The 22,015-nt window shown below is 39.6% G+C and overlaps 1 protein-coding gene across 3 annotated transcripts in view; it reads right to left on the bottom strand.

Moving 5' to 3' along the window:
* Positions 1–5,714: 5,714 nt before the first annotated feature.
* The window catches only part of LOC127446657 (microtubule-associated serine/threonine-protein kinase 2-like), a 222,902-nt gene continuing 206,601 nt past the window's right edge, over positions 5,715–22,015 (bottom strand). For all 3 annotated transcript variants that reach the window (XM_051707768.1, XM_051707766.1, XM_051707767.1), the window contains 19 exons: positions 18,875–18,976; positions 17,393–17,525; positions 17,203–17,270; positions 17,006–17,109; positions 16,643–16,851; positions 16,419–16,557; positions 16,038–16,170; positions 15,741–15,906; positions 15,490–15,591; positions 15,148–15,270; positions 14,891–15,000; positions 13,879–14,033; positions 13,163–13,455; positions 12,447–12,659; positions 11,910–12,136; positions 11,694–11,816; positions 11,459–11,595; positions 11,155–11,339; positions 5,715–10,934 (listed from right to left, as the gene is read on the bottom strand). In XM_051707768.1, the coding sequence (XP_051563728.1) occupies positions 8,998–10,934; positions 11,155–11,339; positions 11,459–11,595; positions 11,694–11,816; positions 11,910–12,136; positions 12,447–12,659; positions 13,163–13,455; positions 13,879–14,033; positions 14,891–15,000; positions 15,148–15,270; positions 15,490–15,591; positions 15,741–15,906; positions 16,038–16,170; positions 16,419–16,557; positions 16,643–16,851; positions 17,006–17,109; positions 17,203–17,270; positions 17,393–17,525; positions 18,875–18,976 (4,659 nt within the window). In that variant the 3' untranslated portion in view covers positions 5,715–8,997. The remainder of the gene's footprint in view (positions 10,935–11,154; positions 11,340–11,458; positions 11,596–11,693; positions 11,817–11,909; positions 12,137–12,446; positions 12,660–13,162; positions 13,456–13,878; positions 14,034–14,890; positions 15,001–15,147; positions 15,271–15,489; positions 15,592–15,740; positions 15,907–16,037; positions 16,171–16,418; positions 16,558–16,642; positions 16,852–17,005; positions 17,110–17,202; positions 17,271–17,392; positions 17,526–18,874; positions 18,977–22,015) is intronic.

The following is a 22,015-nucleotide window of genomic DNA, read 5'->3' as shown; positions in this document are numbered from 1 at the left end:
TGTGACCACAGGGGCACAATGTGACAGTCACAACTTGACTGTGTAGCTTTTTTTTTTTTAACCTTTTATTAAAAGTTGTATTTTAATTAAAATTCTATTTATGTTTTTATACATTTTTTTTTAAAGATTAATTGACTCTGATCTTATTACAAAATTTAATATAGCCTACGTATTTCATATTGCTTTTATAAATTCTTATCAAAGGATATTTGTATGATTTTATTTCCCTAAAATATTGAAGTAACATTTTATTATATTTCATTTGTTTATTTGTTTTTTATTTATTTTTTTATCTGTATTTATCGAAGTTATTTAATGTGTTTATTAATTTTGTTTTGCTTTGTCAGATGTGCTCTAAGCAGCAATGGCTTAAAGGAATAAAATAGTAGCAGTACAACAGGAATGAAGCTAATACTGAATGTGAAGCATGAGGTATGTCTTTGTGTGGCTTTTTAAACACATGACTCAATCAAATACTGCCCTCCTATGGCTTAACCGTGTAACCATCATTACTATACAAAGGCAAATTATTATTCTTTGGGTGAGGGTGTCACTTACTAGTGAGTCTTTCAAAACCAAAGCCCTGAAAAAGATTAAAATGATTGTATATGAGCTGCAAAGCAAGTCAACACAGTCTGTGTGGCTTTATTCTTAGTGTTTTATATACAGTAGGTTACATAGAAAGTTGATGCATAATACTGTATATATGTACTGTGTGGATGAATGGATAGGTGAGCAACATTAAGGAGAGATCAAGGACTTTAACTTTCTTTTTCTGTGCTGAAGTCTGAACTTAGACCTACATTATAGGTAGGCAGCCAATAGGGATTTTCAGAAACACAGAACCTTGATGAATTATTAATAATATCAAGACTGCAGAGTCTCGGGGCAAAAACACACACAAACACAGTTGAATCTGTGCCATCAAATTTAATGTTTTATCAGTAGAGTAATGTAGGAGATGGCATAACCAGACAAAGGAGAGAATAATAGAGAAAAAAAAAGATGGAGAGAGAGAGAGAGAGAAAAAAAATAAATGACGCATCAGTTGAGTGTTATAGGCCACAGCGAATCTCAAGAGATACATGAGGAGGAACATCTGTGTTTCTGGGGCTAGAAAGAGAAAGGTAGCAGGGAGACCACCTGCAGGTGTGTATGAGCATATGTACCTGCAGGTGTGTATGTTTTGGAGGGGTCCCTCTCTCACCTCTCTCCTGGGAGCTGGGCTCTCATGCAGGGAAGACAGGATCTTTTATCTTGGCTGATGTCCCAATCAATCAAAGTGACAGTGATGGAGACCCCAGTGGCCAGACCCTCATACAGACCCAACTCTCCCATCTGTCATTATTAACCCCTACAAAGGGAGAGTTTTGAGATGTAACCATATCTAGTTATTCAGTCAACATGAGAGAAAAACTAAATCATTTTATACAGATGATTGTACTTGCATGGCAGTTTTAAAAACAAGTAAAACCCAGAATGCAGAAAAATAGGAAGAAACAGTGTTCTTTATACCAGAATGTTTATATAAATGTTGCTCTAACACAATTGCAAACATCAGTTTCCCATTGTATGCCATACTGACAACACCCTTGTTATCCAAATACTATATACAGTTCTATAGCAATGAGTCACTTGAAGTCACATGAAGACATCGTGTTCTGCTTTATCCTCCACCCCATTCTTCCTGCTGAGTAAAATGTCCTGTTTAGTTTGACTCACAATGAGTACCTTTTATTAGAGGTCGACTGATATTGGAATAAGATGCTGGAAAATAATTGCACACCTTAGAATGTCTGTCAACCAATCAGAATCAAGCATTCATCATACCTGTGATATAAATATGAATAATGTCAGTGAAGACAGATTTAAACACAGCAAGTCACCACAAAATGTCAGAGATTTTTTTATATGTGATCTCTGCTGTAGGCATATTTCAGAACCCTCCAACATCGCCCACTGTGGAAAACAACTATTTGAGAACTATGCGCATTGATTTCTGCTGATTACCAATAGTTCCAAAATAAGCTATCGGCACAGATTTATTGCAGAACTGATATATCGTCTAATTTCTATTATCACACAAGCTCTCTCAAAAACCTGATTCTAAATGTTCAATCATATCAGTACTATGAATGTCAAATATTTTTTAATAATGACCACTAAACAGTATATAGTATATGATTTTTTTTTTTTTTCTGGCAACCAATTTCCTACATAGCTGTTCTACTTTCATATTAATCTGTGGTCTCTTTCTTCTTGCACATTAAAATAATTTCAACTTAATTCAGTATTTAATGTCTATTTTTTCTTTGGCAAGTAGTTATGTAATAAGTGGGATAATGTTCCGTTAGCCCATTATTATCGCAAAATAAATTTGCAAGTTAAATTTGATTCACAAAAATAGATTCAGGGCTTTGCTACAGACCCACTAATAAAGAAACACAGTTCACTGGTAAGCTTACGGTCTTTTCACTATCAAAGTCCTCAGTCTCACAGATCCTTCATTTCACCATTTTCTTGACGTGCAGTATTAGCAAACCATGAAATCCCAATACCCCTCTCTATTTCTCACTATGGGCTAATTTATTGCGCTCAGCATCAGAACTTTCACACTATTTGCCTGCCAGGCAACATCAAGTCTGCACACAGTACAGGTTATGGGAGTGCGTGCACATTTATCACACAGAATAAGGCTCATTACACTTGGCACGTGGTACCACAGAGAGCAGTTATCCCATAATGCAGCTTCCACCTGCCATTCTTCTACGCCATACTATAACCAGGTAAAACTAATTGCTAATGGATAATTTCAGATCGAACAACTGAAAGCATTTTTTATGTATCCTATTATCTAGTGCACCGGCGTCAGTTTTGAAGGTTAATGTTCAACATATGTGGTGCATGCTCGTAAATAAGATTGAATGATTCATGTACCTGTTTTAAACTTGTCACGTTTAAAAAGAATCGATAGTTTAAGGCTCTCTCCTTCCTCTCCATCTCTTTGAGAAAACTTAAAAGTGAAAAAAAGTGAGAGGATTGGGGAAAAAAAATTCTGAAATGGGGAGAATTTATTGCCCTCCTGAGGCCCTGTCCCCTTCACTGTTCTTCTGAAATCCATTTGGCCTGTTCCCCCCATTAGGCTAGCAGAAAGCTGGGATGGGCGTCTGTGAAGAGAGAGGCAGGAATGGAATGAATTTACCCGGTCATGTAGAGCGGGTGTCAGAAACAGACTCAGCCGACAATCCATCAGCTGCACTGGCTGCCTGTCAGACAGGGGAAGAGGGGGGAGGGGATGTGAGGAAGAGACATCTTCAGTCATAAGAGCATCTTCATCCTCCAGTGGCTTGTGTGCCATCGGAGATTGTAAGCAAGAGCACGTTCCAGCACAAAAGTTCATCATATATACTCACTAAATGTGACAACATTATCCTGGCTTGGTGATGGGAGGCTGGTAATTGATGCCAGGACAGAGTCCAATTATCCCCATGGTGGGCGCCTTTTAAGCAGAGAGGATAACCTCTGACCTTCTTGTCTTTGCCCTGGGGCATCCAGCTCTCGAACATATGCTCAGTCCATCTGGGAGGCCTGGGAGAGAGCATACACACCAGCATCTAATGGGCTTTATTATTGCTGGCAACGTCTATTAATATGGTGTATACACCTTCGTGGATCGTCTTCAACACTAATTAAGATAACAGAATTCCCTGAGCCAATGACAGGTGGGTATGCAAATACCTAAATATCTGTCCATTAGAGATTCATTTAACGGGGTGAAAGGGTAAATGGATTTGAGACTGAATTCTTCAACTTTAACCGCTAAATATATAATTTTTATTCAACTTTTATCTGCACCTTTTGCAATGGAAAATGTTGCTGACTTTGGGCATTCTTTAACAAAACTTCCTGCCATCAGACACATTGCAGTTCGTAAAGTTTTGGACAAACTATCCATCAAATCCCAATAATATATTATAATGAAAAGTACAATAACAATAAGAGCTGTCAATCGATTAAAATTTTTTTAATCAAATGAATTACATGACATGTCAATTAATTTAATGAATTGCAATTTATCACATACAGTATATCAATATTTGCTGAGAAAGACCCCAAATAACAATAATTCAATATATAATGATTAAATAATTACAAACAATTATATTCAGCAAATGATAAATATATAAAGTAAATATAATTCAGATAATTAAAATGCATTATATTATTGTGGAAGACAAGTAAAGCAATGTAGACAATACAAAAAGTGGCTTTAGAAGGCAATATTCAGCTGTTTATTTCCATGATATCGAATATAAGCATTGGCCTACAGTCCACAGAAATTCATCTTGCAGTTGAATTCGTCAATCTGTCCAAGGTAGACTTTTATAAGGACTATGTACACGTGTCAGACGGACACTTTTGGAGCGTCTCACTTTAGCTGTGTATATTATAAACAATGTATTTAGGATGCTGTGTCAAGTTAAACTTAAGCTGTGTGTCGCTGAATATCCATACTTCCCTACAATACAGTATGCCAAAAACAGTATACCAATGGAGTAATATGTCCGAATCCTCAGTATTCATGACCTACTATTTCCGGTGAGATATTGAAGTGCATATTGACTGGACACTTTAAGTCAGACGACTCTTCTCAAATGTAAGTGATATAAGAAAATGGTTTCTTGTGCTTAAATGGTGCTTGTTTTGGTTTTTTTCCCTCCCCTTTTCTCCCCAATTTGGAATGCCCAATGAGCTCTAAGTCCTCCTGGTGGCATAATGGCTCACCTCAGTCCAGTTGCCCAAGACTGTCAATCTGTGCATTTTATCACATGGCTTGGTGAGTGTGTTACCATGGAGACCTAACGCATGTGGAGGCTCATGCTATGTGCAACTCACCATGTGTCCCACCAAGAGCAAGAACCACATTATAGCGACCACGAGGAGGTTAACCCAATGTGACCCTACCCACCCTAGCAACCAGGCCAATTGGTTGCTTAGGAAGCCTGACTGGAGTCACTCAGCACACCCTGGATTTGAACTTGTGACTCCATGTGTGATAGTCAGTGTCTTTACTTGCTGAGCTACCCAAGCCCCCCAAATAGTGCTTGTTTAACAAAACCATCGCAGATTATTTCTGCGGATATGCTAACGCCATATATTTGTGTCACGGGTCAAAACCTACATCCAGATGAAGCTTTTTTTCTTTGTGGTTCGTTGCCTGTACAGCTGCACATACTGTCCCCTACTGACTGGGACCTGTAAAAACATGAATGTGGTACTTTATTAATTTGAATTGCTCTGATGGTAGGAATATTTCTGCGTAAAAAAAAGTAACTTTTTTTTTGTATAATTAATTGAACTGAATTAATGTTAAATCAACAGCCCTAATAAAAATATAAAACCTTTTTTTTTAGCTCAAGCCGTGTATTATGCAGGTTTACTACTATAATTTTGTATTGCGGCACTGTTAATATCGTTGGCTGCTTAAAATGGTATCTTTATCATTTAATTTAATGTATTTTTGAATATTGTCTTGGACAGTTGGGGACCTTGGAGTTAAAAAAGTTGAGAACCACTGATTTAAAACAAAAATAATAATAAAAGTCAGTCAGCTCTGCTCAATGTAACACTTTTATGTTAATAGCAATGTATATTAAGCAATAGCAATATATGAGCCAAATGTTTGCACTCAATAAATAAATACAACGAGCCGATTTCCTTAAAAAATCTTTATTTTTCATAAGGAAGGATTAACAACAAACATGCGTCTTACCACAATAGAAAACTGTAAGATATTGCACTGGTTTAACTCTAGCAGTTCTTTTTTTTTTTTTTACATTTTTGCCCATTTTTACTCATTTGTGTCTGCACAACCATGCCACATCTCCTTTAGCCTTAGAAGACAAAGCATGATGGACACATGAACAGTGTCCTACATCCACAACTCCATAGTATCACCATTGACTCCATCACAACTTTATGTGAATGTAAACTCTTAAAATACACATTGTCCCATTCCAGCTATGTGTCATGTCTAAGGCAGTGGCCACTGCACCATTTAACTTCAATTATTTTTATAGTAAACACTCAGAATACTAGACTTAACATATCTACATAAAAGTGAGCCATCTGTGCTGCCATTTGGATCTAACACGCACACACACACACAGATATGTTGAGAGGGCAGTAGTTGGACTTAGTGGCTGATGAGTGTATATGTATATTAATAGTGGGAAGATGTAAGTAAATGTGTATGTTGCAAAGGGTTTCTTTCATAAAGAGCTGAGCTATGCCAGAGCTAAGATGTGGTGGGTGAATTTGCTCTAGACGGTGTGTGTGAGATTACATTTCACCAGTGCATGCATGGTGGCATGTGGTTGCGGGACATTGATGGATGACCACCTCAGGCGTTCTTACACCTGACTTCACCTCAACAAATAGCCCAAGCATCATTATCATCCACCTCACGTATGTGAAAAGGCAGTTCGCACTCACTTTCATAGCCCAGAGCAGCTACTGACTTTAGCAAAGGGAGTAAAGATGAATTCATTGCATTCACGTTCTTCAAAATTATTAGGCTTGTCATTGTGTAAAATAAAATGCAGACACAGTATGTGACAGTTTTGAGTGTTAAAGGGAGAGTTCACCAAAAGATTTAAATTCTGTCATAGTTTACCTCAGTCACCATTCACTTTCATTGTATGGAAACAATGACACAATTAAAGTGAAGGGTGACTGAGGCTAACATTCTTCCTAACATACCCTTTAGTGTTCCACAGAAGAAAGAAAAATGAGGGTGAGTAAATGATGACAGAATTTAAATTTTTGGGTAAACTATGCCTTTAACTGTAAAATCTGTAATGGAGCCCAGCCAAATAAGTGATCACTAGTGGTCTACCATAATCTAAGATACAATATGTGTCTGGGCATTGAGACAAAATACACTAGTGTACCGTTTACAGATGATCTCTCAAGTTATAACACATGTAAACATATAAGGGCAGGTTCTATAAGCCCTAGAAATGCAGTTTAAAATGAGATTTTCAAGTTCTCTGTAGCTCTGGGACTAAGCTTTAAATCTAGGTATGAAAATGTTACCTATGGAGTGATTTACAGTAGGTCATCCCTTGAGGACATAATGATTTGGTCTTCTTTTGTAAGGACACAAACTGTTTATTTATGCCTTGGCCACTGGGGTGTAAGACCGACTGATTGTAAGACTGATCGATTTTCTTTAGACACGAGTGAATTTTGTTTTGAACCTGACAGTCCACAGATGCATTTCCAACTTTAACCAAATACCATTCTCTTTACAAGTGCATTGTCTCACTGCTCATGATGCCCAGGTTAATTAGGTTAAATAGGAATTAAGCTTCAGGCCACAGTGCTATCAACAGCTCCATTCCTTTGGGTTCCAATAAAGAAGCGTAAATGTTCAAGACATCCATTCACATTTCATCTGGACAAAACATTAGTAAGGTTATATCATAACTGTACATACGATCATCATGTGACTCCAGTCACTATTAGTCATATAGACTAACAGATAATACTAGAAATTTTCCATAAAGGCAGGATCATAAGTAGCACATGAGTGTGTGGGAAATAGCATTACTTGTTCTGAGCAACAAGGTCTTTTTTGTAACAAGGGCACGTGTTGAACTACGCTCACAAATTGGTGGTGAACTTAGTACAGACCATTATGCTATTTGATTGTAAATGCAAAATAAATTGAAAATACGAATAAGCTCAGTAGGTTCCACAGGAGCAGGTTACACTTGACACACTCTAAATACTTTATGGTGTTATCACATCATTATGTCTGGATAATTTGACAAGGTACCCCAGGCTACTTACTGGTCAAACCCCTCAAGACCCCAACCAAGCCTGGGATCTAATTGGATACTGTATTTATTGGTTTTCATATTAATGACACAAAATAAAAATGGTTTGTGCAAATACATCTTTGCCTCGTAAAGGTCTGAATCAGACATAGCTGATATGACAAAGATAGGACACTAATCAAAAACACCCTCCCACTGCGTAGGCCATAAAACTAACAAAGAACAGACTTTTTTTAATATTCATTATATACTGTAAGGACCCACGTAAACATGCACTCAGACATGCTTTTCTGTACACAGGGACACATACATATACATTCCAGGTACAAGTCTGCCTTTTAAAAACAGAGGTAAACAAATAAACGGAGACAGCAAATTGGTCCAGATATTAAAATGACTGTAAATAAAATAAGCAAAGTAAAAACAATGGCCTGCTTGACATTTTGAAAACTGCTGAACCCCCTGAAAATAAAAGGACAAAACCACACACTTGATCTAGAAATTATGATGTGCAAACTAATTGCTCTTTAGGGTATAATTTATGCAACTAATGGCCATCATTCTACCACATTATACATCCAATTTCCTGAAAACCAACACAAGTGCAAGTGAGGGGTGGAAAATGCAGTTTGTTTTGTCTTTATAAACTATGGGTGCAATGATATTAACTTAGTGTTTGTAAAAATTGCTCGGCATATGCTAATCTTATTGCTGCAATATATTTTCTTCCAAAGATGAATAGCACTGAGACATACAAGTGAAATTTTAAAGTGTTGCTTTAAGACACAACAATACCTACAACAGAGAAGATCTTTAAAATAATACAGAGATAGTATGAAGAGGTAATATACTGTATGTGGGCATGTATTTCTCCAGATTTTCTAGAGGCAGAGAAAAAAAATGCTTAAAAGAAGTAACAAGAAATTCAGAACAATTACACAGCCTCAATTATTTTGTAAATGGCAGAGCATAATACATTCTGAAATGAAACTGTTGGTTTATCTGTAAACACCTCTTTCTCTTCCCCCCCTCTTATCTTCCCTTCAATCTTTTCACTAGGATACTGACATGAAACTGCCCTGTTACAATGTGTATTTGTCCGTTAATAGGCAAGCTAAATTAGCTGGATAAAACAGATTTTTCTGCAGTGCTGCTACGTTGGCTTGTTGGATTTGTCTTGTGACATAGTGGAACTGGGTTTTGCCTGGGCCTGTGACTGAGCTTCAGACCTAGACCTTGGTGCGGTGCTGCTTTGCAAAGTCCCTGGTCGGTCCTGTTGCTCTTCCCCAGCTTGAGAGTTTGGAGTAGGACTTTTGAAGGTCCCTGGAACCTCTACAGACCTTTGAGAAGTTGAGGCTGGCTCAAGTTTGGAAGGTGTTTGTTTAGAGGGAGATTTAGTCAACCGCGGAGACTGGGAGCCAGAACCAGCAGATTGACACAAACGGTCAGTAGAATCAGGATGTTCCAGACGATGCTCTTTTATTTTTGGGTGGGTGGCATTTGACTCGGGATGCTGATCCTTTGTCCGATCCAGGGCCTCTTTAGTTCCTGGGATGTTGAGTTTGACAGGGCCCAGCACGCTCTTTGCCACAGTGGCTAGTTGAGATACAACTTTGTCCATTCCGCTCTCAGAGGCAGTGGATGCAGAGGCTGTGGCAGCGGCAGCTGCAGCCTGCCTGCGGTTGTCAGCCTCCTTCATCTCCTTGGTGATGCCTCCAGTCGGTGTGGTAGCAACAGGGGTATCCCTAGCTACCACTGAAGCAGTGCTACTAGTTTTGGACTTAGGCTCAGAAGTTTTGGGGGTCCTCCGATCCAAAGGAGGTGTGGTGGGTTTGACAAATGGGTCTTTGCTAACGGCGGTAAAGGCGCTGCCGTGGGTTGAGAAGGTGCTGGATAGAGGGCTGGGCTGAGGTGGAGAAGGTCTAACACTGGATTGAGAGTCCTGTGGCCTTGATTCTCCCTTCCTCAAGTCTCCAGCTAGTGTTGAACAGGAGTCCTGGGTTGCAGTAGATGTTAAGGGTTTTGTGTGATTCTGTTCTGGGGCCTTGGCCGCAGTTTGCATTGGTGCTGTGGTTGAAGTTTGAGTGGTAATTTGGCTTTGTACATGCAGTCCTCTGCTGGGCTCAGGTGAGTTTGGGGGTGCGCAAGTGGAGGGTACCAGGCCTAGTGTTGGTGGAGCTGCTGGTCCCCTCCTGATGGTATGGGGGGAGGCCATTACAGTACTGGGCCGCAGGATATGGCTAGGAGGAACATAGCTTGTCCTGCGTCCATCCTGGCTGTCTTCTGAGCCTTCGTCTGTCTCGTCCTCTGAGGAGTCCACCTCATGGATAGCATCCTGCTTCTGAAGAGACTCACGGCGTTCAGCACGATCCTGGCGTATGGCAGACAGCTTGTCTTTTAGTTTACTCTTCCCAGAAACAAGTCCCAGACTTCCAGTTCCAGACTCAGAACTATCTTGTCGGCCCAGTTTGCGAACTGAACCCTTCTGCAGGCTGCCCTTTTCTGCATGAGACACTCGTCCTACCAGTAGAGTCTCACTGGTAGACTCCTGCAGGCTCTGCAGACTAAGGTCTCGCTGCAGCATCTCCTTTTTAAACTCTGAATGTGAGGTATCAAGACTGTGTTTGCGGCTGGCACCTACTGGCAGCTTTTTATCAGTAGCAGAGGAGGGAGAGGGAGAAGATGATGATGAAGAAAGAGAAGAAGCAAGTTTCTCTGCCGATTGGACACGTTTGAGCAGAGGCGAGCGAGGAGGGTCTGCACTCTTTGGCCGGGATATCTGTCTTACTAGTGGAGGCGAAGAGTGGAGTTTGACAGGGAAGGACTGGCCTATTGAAGAAGTGATGAGTGTGTGGCTTGGCAGAGGCGAAGGAGAGCGCTGGGGGGAAGTACTCTGAGGGGTGGGGGATGGTGTGCGAGCCAGTGGGGATAAGGGGATATTGCCTGCAGACTTGCGGCGAGGGGAGCGATATTGGCGCTGCAGTTTGGGGGCCAGACCATGCAAGGAGCTGGGCCTGATCTGACCAGAACTGGCAGGAGAGTTTGGAACACTAGAGCTGGGAGAGCTACTCTGGGATGAGTTCCCACCAACTGTATTAGAAAAGAAGGTAATAGGTTAGAGATTAAGCTCACATAAGAAATGTGAATATTAATGAAATTAAACAGCAAAACTATTTATCTTGATTTATTTTGATTTCCCCCTTTTCATGATACCAACGTCATCACAGGGAATTTAAAAATTGTGTTTATACAATTAATGTAAAATTGTATTATTATGAAAACTGTTGTGAGAGGAGGTTGAAGAGTGCACCTGAGTGGGCAGAGTCAGGTGTGGAACGACAGCCCTGTGTCGGTGAACGAGGGGACATGTGCGTGGGAGACCCAGGGACACTCTCGCCAGATGAAACTGAGCGGTTCAGAGAAGAGAGACTGCGACTGGTGTGGAGAAGGGTCGCCTGCTTAGTGATCTTACGGAACAACGAGTTTCTCTTCTTACTGCAGTGAACAAGAAGATATAGCCAGTTACTGGGAGAGAACATGTTAGTCTCAGGAATTAAACTTAGGATAAATTGTGTTGGATATAAACATTTAGATAACTAAATGTTGGACTTCACCTGTCTGGTCCTTCTCTGGTTTTGGTTCTTTTATTGCGCCGGGCCATTTTGGATTTGTAGCTGGTTTTGCGCGCAGGGCCAACCTTAATGGAAGTATTCTCAAAGGGTGTAGCAGAGATAGACACCTTACTGCCACTCTGCAAAAAAAAAAAAAGAAGAGAAGAGAAACGAATCCTTAGAATATTATCAACAATATCAAAAATGATGAGATGCATCAGATCGTGGGAGTAAAAACCTTGAGAATGAGTTCTACAACTTCTGTGTGCACAAGTCCATGGACAGGCTCTCCGTTAACATGTGTGATAAGATCTCCCTCTCTCAGTCCAGCCTCATGGGCAGGTCCCCCGTCCTCCACGTGCTGCAAAGCCACACAAGTTGTCCACTCATAACCACATGCGGTTTTAAATCTAACTGCATCACTGAAGTATAAGTAGGTCTCTGACATACTCACCCAGACCATGTGGTGCATGGTATAAATGTCTGTGTCACCCATGTAGACCCTGATGGCACGCAGGGTAAAGCCGTATTTCTTGCCGGCTCGGTGGATGACGATGGCGGGTTTAACGTTGCAGACGGCAGGGGACAGGTCTCGGCTGGGTGAGGAGTCACGTGATGAGGGGTTGGAGGACAGAGAGTGAGGGGACATCGGGCTGGCCAGAGGAGAGGCACCATGGTGATCTGAACGAAAAGAAAAAAGAAATGGCTCTTTCTGTTAACCTGTTAGATGCTCTGTGATAATTCATTATACACTACATCTAAAAGATAGAGACAGCCAATCTAATGTGGTGACTAATTTAGCCACATCCTTGATGGTCATGGCACGACATTTCTATCAACTTTATTTATAAGGATAGGGAAATATGTAGGGGTATTTTACAGTTAAAGTTGAGATAAACAAATGTATGGACTATGTTTCTAGTTCATCCAGGACCAACAAAAGTGACTGATCCAGGAAAACAAATCATGGTGACCAATCATGAGCACTTACCAGTAGGGATCATGAGTGAGAGGGTGGTGGCAGAGGCTGATTTGATGACCTTGTTGAGTGGGCGTGATGTGTGTTTCTCGGTGTCTCCTGACAGCAGTCTATGGCGAGCTCTGCGGGCCGCAAGGTCACTGATAGCTTTAGGAGTGGAGTTTTCAGAACCCTCAACACTGCAGCGAGGAGAGCCCCGATCTAACACATCACCAAAGCTTCCCGCTGAACATATACACACAAACAGAGGTGATACATGAGCAGTGATGTGTACACAAAAAATGCCAAGCTATCAAAATGATTCACAGGGTTCTTACACTTTTGTCCAATTCATTTACATAACTTTTCCAAAACTGTTCCATTTGTTTGTAATTAATGGATACGAATTTTTAAAAACCATACAAATTCAGACTCGGTACACAAATGAATTTGATTCTAGAAAAATGTGTATTTATTTTTAAAAATGTCCATGACTGTCAAGATTTTACTCATTTCCATGTCTTTTTGCAGGCCTGGAAAACACAATTTTAAAACTCCCTGATATTTCCAGGATTTCCCTGGCAGTAAGAACCCTAGATTCATTATGATATAATACCAGTGTTTTACATGCATAAAGAACTCTTCACACTTTACTACATGTAAGTCTTAATCAGCTTGTTAGGTTGAACAATCCTGGGCTAATGCTAGAAGAAATAATAATTAGCAGAGTAATTTCAATAAGTACTGACGTGTGAGTGTGGATTGGCTAATGTGGCTGGATGTGGAGCCTGGTGTGGTGGGCGATTCATCCAGCCTCAGCTCTCTCTCTACAGGGAGCTCTGGTATGGACTGGGGCAGATCTTCCATGCGAGGGCCCCTCATAGGGGTCTTCCTGCCTGCCACACCCCCATCCTCTTCACTGGAGATGGCGAATCGAGGCATTTCTATGATTGCTGAGCAACAGCGTCGACGCACTGTTAGAGGCGGACTGGAGTCGCTTTCAGTGTGAGAGGACTCGGAAACAGAGAGCCGCTTCCGTAGGCTGCAAGAGATCAAACATATTCATTCCAGTATGACAAATACAGGACATTTTTCAGAAACTGAATTAGCATATACTATGTTTTACAATTGAAAAGTCAAAATAAACTTCTGTTCCCAAAAATGTTCTTGGTCATGAAAATATTTCTTTAAAGCTTAACTTAAATTCATTAAAATGCATTTAAAGTATCTAATTGTAAAAAAATACAAATAAAAAGCTTTTCTTTTGTTTCGCTCTTCAACCTGTTTTGTGCACTTGTACACATTGTGGTTTAACATGTTTTAAATAATTATTTTAGTAAAATGGATCATGGATCATTTATCATGGATTTCGCATGTCATTTTTTGACTTGCTATGCATATTCCTTTTGGTTTTATTTAGCGGTTTAATTTACTGTTCAGAATCATTTCAGGTTTTTCCACTCACATCTCCGGTGAGCCCACCAGCCAGCTCCGGTCTCGGGATTTCAGGCCACTGAGACTGTCAATTCGCTCCCCTCCCTCTTCACTCAGACTGCGCTTAGTGGGAGGAGGGGTGCGCTTCTCTTCATGTAAGGACAAGCGTTCCATACTACTATACACCTGAGAGAGGGACATTGACAAAGACATGGAGAGACAAAGAGATAAAAGGGAGATGGTTAGTTAGTTAGTTAGATAGTGATTTTACACCATGCCAGCTTCCAATGCTACTTTCATGGCAAAAAACAAGTTAAAATATATTAAAAAGTAGAGTAATTAAAAGAAATTTGACTTTGTTAAATATTTCTTCAAAAGTGTTTAAAAGGGAGATGGAGATGGACAGAGTTAAAAAGAAGAACCAGAGGTAAAGAGGGAGAAACAAGCAATATTGATAATAACCCGTATCATTTTTATTCGTTTACAGGTACACATTCATTGCAACTAATATAACAGATAGTTACAACTCTAAATCTTTATTAAATGAGCCACATTTAAAACCGCTGTATAGCCGATACACACACACCTGTAACTGCACATCAATTGAAGTCTACATTAATGCACCAATTAGCTAGGTTACTTGGCTACCATAAATAGTATTAAAAGTGTTAAAATGGTATGAATTTCATTGCACTAGATAACAACAAATCAAACCAAGTGGTATCTGCAAACAGATAATGATAGTGTTTTTCTTAGCTATTTTTGCAATTACTTTTATGTATGAAATCAATTACCCGCAGGTTCACACAGGTGTCCTAGCAGATTAAGCACAGGTGTAGTTCATAACATTAACTAATACAATGCCTAATGCAATGACATTTATACACTTAATTTAATTGTGGCTTCAACTTGGCATATGAATAGTTATTATAATATTCTAATTATTATTAATAAATGTAACCATTTATTGAACACTGATTGAACATCTTTATCATATTGCTGTTGCCTCCTTTAAGTGTGTTTGAGTGTTTGTTTCTTCAGACCTTGCTGAATCGTGGCGAGCAGGAGGAGAACTGACGGATCTCCAAATGGTCATCTTCATTTGTGTCATCCTCTTCCTCAGAGTCCACATGATGATACCGATCGGAGCGTGCTAAGGTCAAAAAGAGAGAGAAAAATCTCAAATTGTGTTTTAGCGAATGTAACTCCATGGGGTGTGTCTCTGTAGCAGATACTGAAGAATGCAAGTGTGTCTTGTTATAAATTTTACTCTACTATAGTCCCTGCTGTGAAGACGTACTGTCAAAGTAGCTAGTGTCATCCTCTGACTCTAACTGAGGGATAAATTCCGCCTTCTGCCTTAGAAGACCATTCCAGTCCAGATCAGTGAAGAACCGGTGCTGTTTCACCTCAAACGCACTCCCTGTGAGAGGGAGAGAGAGAAGATTTCTTCAAATATTTCTCAGAGAACAGCTGTGGGATAACACTTAAAAAAAAAAGGCAGAGCCTTTTCAAGATTTTTTGTTCAGGTTGATTCATACAGTATTAATCTCAGCAGATCAGTCAAGTCACTCCTCTAAGAATAAACCAAAGAACAGATCAAGGGGAGTGAGTGTCTGTGTGAGTGTGCATTCTAGCGGACCTGTTCCCAGACGCTCCAGAGGGTTTTGCCTCAGTAGTTTGGAGATGAGATCTTGAGCATCAGTAGGTAAAGCTTCATCGCCCTCTGGCCAGATTATCTCATCTAAAAAACCAAACAAACCATATTTCTTAGGGGACTTTCCATAACAACACCAGTAAGTTATTTGATATCACATTTCATGCAACAGAAATGAAATTTTCTATTACATGTAATACAGACTTTTTGTATTTTCATTTTTATATGACACTAACCACTGATGACTTGTCCAAACAGTTCCTCAGGTGTATCCCCAAAGAAGGGAGCACAGCCCACCAGAAACTCATACAAGATCACACCCATTGCCCACCAGTCCACAGGCTTACCATAGCCCTGCCTCAGAATGACCTCTGGAGCTATGTATTCAGGAGTACCACACACCTGATTGGAGAAAGAATGAGACCATGATTAAGAAAAGCAGAGTTTTGAGAAGTCCAGGGTTTCATTTTATATATAATCATCCCAGATTATAAGGCAAAAAGTCTAAATAATGTCCCAGAAGACACATGTACCTGTTTGTCCAGAAATTCACGGGCGTCTTTTTCGATGTGACCTTCATACAGATTAGTTGTTAAGCTCATTAATCCAATCTTAGACAAGCCGAAGTCTGTCAGTTTGACATGTCCCATTGATGTTATCAGGAGACTGTAGAAAGGCAGGCAATTTCTTAGTCTGACATTAATGAATTTGAATTTATCCATCTGAAACTTTGTATCAGAGTCTACCAATTATATTACAGTCTAAGAAGCATATATTTTATTATTCTTTGAAAGTAAGATGAAATATAGAGATAACTACAGTAACTATACTTTTTACATTAAGGATAGGAGGCTAAATATTCCTACATTAATATGGTCACATTTTTAGGCACAGCTTGGTTTAAATGCACTTACTTGTCAGGTTTGAGGTCTCTGTGCACAATGCCATAGTTGTGAAGGTATTCCAGTGCTAGAACTGTCTCAGCAAAGTACATGCGTGCCATGTCCACAGGCAGAGCTCCAATGTGCTTTAGCAGAGTGGCGCAGTCCCCACCTTCAGACAAACACACACAAACAGCTTCAATGTGTATCCCATGAGCATACACAATCTCCATGCACATTTGATGAGTATTTCTTACCCTCTACATACTCCATAACCATGCACAGATGTCTCCTTGTCTCGAAGGAACAGAACATGCTGACAACGAAAGGGTTCTCAGCAAATGTCAGGATGTCTCTTTCCACAAAGGCCTGCTGGATCTGGTTCCTCAGGATCAGGTTCTGCTTGTTGATTTTCTTCATGGCAAAGCGCTGACGGGTCTCCTTATGCCTCACCAGAAACACAGCCCTAAGTGGACAGAGACGTGGAACAGTTTAGCATCTTAACTGTCCTTTATCCTTTGACAATTTGTCATAGATAGTAAGCAGATGATGGCATTCTAAAGGTGTAACATCTGGGAATTTATAATCATTCTTGAAGCTGTAGGATCCTGTTGTCTTACCCATAAGCTCCATTACTGATGAGTTTAATGGTCTCGAAGTCTTCCTCACGAGGGGTTTTAGTTTTGGGTTGAGGCTGGGGTGGCTGTATGGCAGCTCCTCGACTCTGCACACAAATACAGGCACATGGTCTTAGTTTATGTTTCTATAGGAGTCGATAGAGTCATTGAAGACTTCTCTGAAGAATTCTATTACTCACTTCTGTGGACTCCTCGGTTTCTGGTGTTTCAGGGTTACCGCTATCATAACTGCTCAGCTGGGCCATTTCTAGAGCAACACAGAGAGAAACAAGAAAAGGAAATGGACAGGTGTTAACACAATAACACAAATGTTATTCTACTTTCTGATCTAAGAATCTAAAACCAATGACTTTAGTCAGTGTTTCTTACCCTCAAGGGGGTCCCTGGTGAGGCCCAGCTGGCTGATGATGTATCGTGGGATGTCGGACTTGATGCCCTGACCCTCTTTAGCATGACCTTCAGCAGCCTCTAACAGGTGGTAGAACTCCTCTGGATCAAACTCCTACAATAGACACAGGGAGAATTAAACCACTGCTGAAAGAAATATATGACATCAACACAAGGCAGTAACTAACCACTATTTGAATTAGGTGACAACCATGCCACTATTATGCAATGGTATTGAATGATTACCATAGTCATAGATCATGGTAATAACATGGTCCAAGGTATTTCAAATAATGCCATGGTATTCCATGTTTTATTTGTTTTTGTGTTTTTCAATGAAACTGCTCAACGGGGACTTTAATACGTTTAAGACATTACAGACATTACAACATGATTTTCTGTGAAAAGCGCTATACAAATAAAAATTACTTGACGTATTACCATGGTACATGTTCACAAAAAATAAAAACAAAATAGTATTTGCATGGTACCATGTCCAAAAACCATAGTAATATCATGGTACTTTTTGGCACTTGTTTATTTAGCCCTCTTAATACATAGAGTATTTTATTTCAAGACAAACTTTTAAATGATCACTGTTACAACAGTTGCAGCTTTGGTCCTTGATCCAGTCAAATACTCATCATCATCACATTATCATATTTCTGTCTTTTCTCCTTTCTTAACATTTTGTTTTTAGATATTTTTTTGTTATGGGACACATATTTTTGATCTCTCCTATAGCTAATCATTTAGGGCAATCCACAAATGAAACAATGCTTATTGTATTAAACAAACAACTGTTTTAAAATTAAATCATTAATGGAAAAAAAAAACAAGCGAACAAAGAGAAGTGCCAAAATCACTGTCTTTAATTTATAGAACAGTTTGGAATATTTATCTTGTGCTTAGTTAAGGCAGGTTTGACTCCTGGTGTCACAATGAGGTATTTGGCATTTATTGAACAGATTAACAGGTGATTTCCTCTCTCAGCTGCTGGTCCTCCATCAGCACTGGGCTGCACAGTATGTTGTCATACTGCTGACTGCACCAAATTACTCAAAATACACATGTGGCCATGACCATGAGCTCTGCTGCTCAATGTGGAAACCTCAGGAACTTCTGTGTTGGCATGTGTGCATTTTTGTCAACTGTACTGTGGTTTTATTAAACACTGCCAAAGCAAACTTAATCTATGGCAGGAATGACCACAAGAAAATGTGTAGCTTTGTTGTCTTTTTTAAAAGATCACCCACAAAGTGATTTTTTTAAAATAAAAATCAAACCCATCACTGTCAATTTTGCAGCTCTACAATGCAGCCTTGATTCATCACACTTCCCCTGGCAGATTTAGCATTTCAGTTGAATGGTACTGAAATTGTACTTCATTAACTATGTTCTTAAGTCTTGCCAAAAATAATATCAAGGATGGAAGATAGAGGCCTTTAAAATATCAGTCCTTACCAGACACTCCAGTAGCCGGGCGGGCCGGGCGATGACAATCATCAGCTTCTTCACCAACTGGGTGACAAAAGTCACCTCCACACTCTCTGAGCGTTCATGAGCCTTGAAAGAAACAGAGAAGAGAATTTATGTTAACAATGGCATACTACTTGAACTATAGTATGAAGCATGCATTCATGGAATACCCAAATGACATACTGCATTCACCAAAATTAGTAGTATACAACCTGAGCACACAAAGTGGAATATTGTATGCCACAATTCAATGCATTTGACCTGATCTTCCATTTCCACAGTGACAAATTAACTGCAAGTGATATAAATATTGATTTCTAAAATATCTTTCTTGACTCTATATTTGATTGGACTGCCAAAGGTTAGGACATTTTTACCAAAAACTTAATGAATGTAAAAAATAAAAAATAAAAATATTTAATTCTGAAATAATAACTGGACGGTATTTGCTGAACTGCAACATAGTGAGAACATGCAACAACATGAGACCATGTGATAATGTACTGTAGTGAGGTCATTGTTTGAAACATTTATCATATCATAAAGCATTTCACAAATAATTCTTATAATTTATATTTTTATAGTATGCCTTATTTGCATATATGGTATGCTCAGTATTCAGTGTGCAACACACTATATTTTTTTCAGAACACAGCCAACTCAATTTTTCAAAATTTTATTTGCTCAAAATCAGTCAAAAACTCAAAAGCTGTCAGTCTCAAAGTAGTCGCTAATGTCATTAATCTTTTGTATCTACTTAAGGACCAAAAAAATGGATTTGGGTGAATGAAGTGTCCAGACAGTACATAAAAAAGAGAAAGGGGAGAGTTCATCAATGGGATAGAGTAGATGGTTAAACAGTGTGCTGACTGTAATAGAGCCATCTCTGACAGACAGCACAGTCACCCCAGGGGATGACTAATCAGCCTCTGAATAATTTATCCAGGTAATAAAATCACCAGTGAACTGCACACACGCAGTAATAAACAGTCTCTGCACTGAGTAAATACACTATAGACATAAAGAAGTTACAAGAGTGAGATGTAGGTCTTGGTTTAGCATACACTGCCTAAGAGGAAATTTAGAGGAGATGCTTCCAGCATGCATACGGTCAAAAGAAGATTGCCAGGATTCCTCGAGGGCCAGGCATCATGGTGACAGGTCACTAAAGTGAAACGGACTTAAGATTGGCTCCTGTGGATTTTAATGATGCAACCATGGGAGACTGAATGATATAGACTGGTCATTTAAAAAGGTTCAACCAGTCTGACCTCAAGACAAATGGCCAGTTAAGCATGTGAAGCCAATTAACTTTTCAAACACTCCAGGTCAATAAGACCTCACAACAAAAAGAAAAACGCAAACTAAAACATGATACACATTAATATTAATACAATATTAAAACAACATAATAAATATTATTATTAAATTATAAAGTAAATAAATATAATTTAAAAAAAAATGACTCAAAATCTGAATTCAATGGAAAAAGAACTCTAGCAGGTATAGATAATCAAGAATATAAACCTACGTTTTGAGTTAAATTTTTTTAACCAAAATAAAACATTAACGATCAGACTCCGACCTTGACACCATGCAACCCTGCAAAGTGAAAACAATGAGAAACTCAACTGTTAGGTCCTCATGATTTTGGAGCGTGCTCTGCTCCCAGCGCTCTAAAATGTGCTGAAGAACCTCCTCTTCCTCCAGTCGCCTCTGCCATGAAACGCGGGACATCCTCTCACTGAGCGAGGAAGTGTTAAATGGAGATGTCTGGAATGCGTGCTTTCCTGAGCGCACCTGCTGAAGATGCGATTTATACCGCGATCCCCGTCTGGCCCACCTGTCACCATCGGCGCCCAAACTAAACCAGCCAATTAGCACAGCTTGGATGATGTCATCCCTACTCGCCTGAATGCCAAGTACATGCACACGTGTGGCGAAAGTGGTGATAGCGCAACGATTGCATGAGATCACGACATGCACACGCACAATTTCGATTCTGGCAGGCAACAGGAACAGAATGGTTATGGATAACCAACCAAAAAAGGGGAAAACCTGACCTGATCCCTCCTTCCACCCTCCCTTTCTCTCTCTCTGTCTCTCACTCACTGCAACCTCCTCTTGGGTGTCTGGGATACTCATCCGTCAACAGCGGTGGTTACTGGGGTGTGAAATTAAAATCAGGAAGGTGCTGCACCCCCGTTTCCGACCATACACAACACACACACACTCATACATTCCTACACACATGGTTGGGAGGATTAGAATGGGACGTCTGGGAGACATAAAGCTAGCTAATGCCCCTGTGGCACTGTGACTGAGCTAATCAAGACATCAGCGACCGGCCTCCTGACTAATGCAGATGTGACAGGTGACCACAGATGCAACACAAGAAAGAAATAGAGACAAGAAACGTGGACCACAAGCGATTGATGTGTTTATGACAGCTCGGTTGTCCAGAGATGACCTCTGCCCTGATGTGATGACATCACCACTATTTCAGACACATAGAAAAATTGATTTATGGATGAGGAACTACAGGGAGGACCTCAGTGAAACCATGCGTGACCGGAAGTCAATAGTTCCAAAAGATATGCCGTCAAATTCTTACATATTCCCCACACTTACCATACTAACTATATGAGGAGATAACAGACTTTTATTGTTTCATATAAAGATATGTACTACAGAGAAACCCTAACCCTAAAAGACAACCTTTTTATGCATTTTTAGGATTTAAAAAAAAGTTTATTTTTTAAACATTTTTGATTATATCTGAATTAGTGCCGTCAGTCGATTCAAATTTTTAAATCGCAATTAATCACATTTTTGTAATTTTTTTTTTAAAATCGTGAATAATCACAGATTTCGAAAGTGCTGAAATTTGACACTACATACACTTCTTTTCCTGTCGAAATGCATTTATTTCCATCTTAGGAAAGAAAGCAACACCAAATTTAACAATATAATGCTTTATTAACATTTTCCAAACAAAGCCTTTCACAGTATAAAGATAGAAATGCACTAAAATAGCACCAATTTAAGTAACATTAAATGTTTCCCAAAGTCTAACTGGGAAATTTACTAATTGAAAGAACTAATTGCCCCATAGGTTGCATTTTC

Source organism: Myxocyprinus asiaticus, chromosome 9, assembly GCF_019703515.2.
Source record: "Myxocyprinus asiaticus isolate MX2 ecotype Aquarium Trade chromosome 9, UBuf_Myxa_2, whole genome shotgun sequence".
NCBI lineage: Eukaryota > Metazoa > Chordata > Actinopteri > Cypriniformes > Catostomidae > Myxocyprinus > Myxocyprinus asiaticus.
Note: the sequence above shows the minus strand (reverse complement) of the source record. Positions and strands in the feature narration are given on the sequence as shown.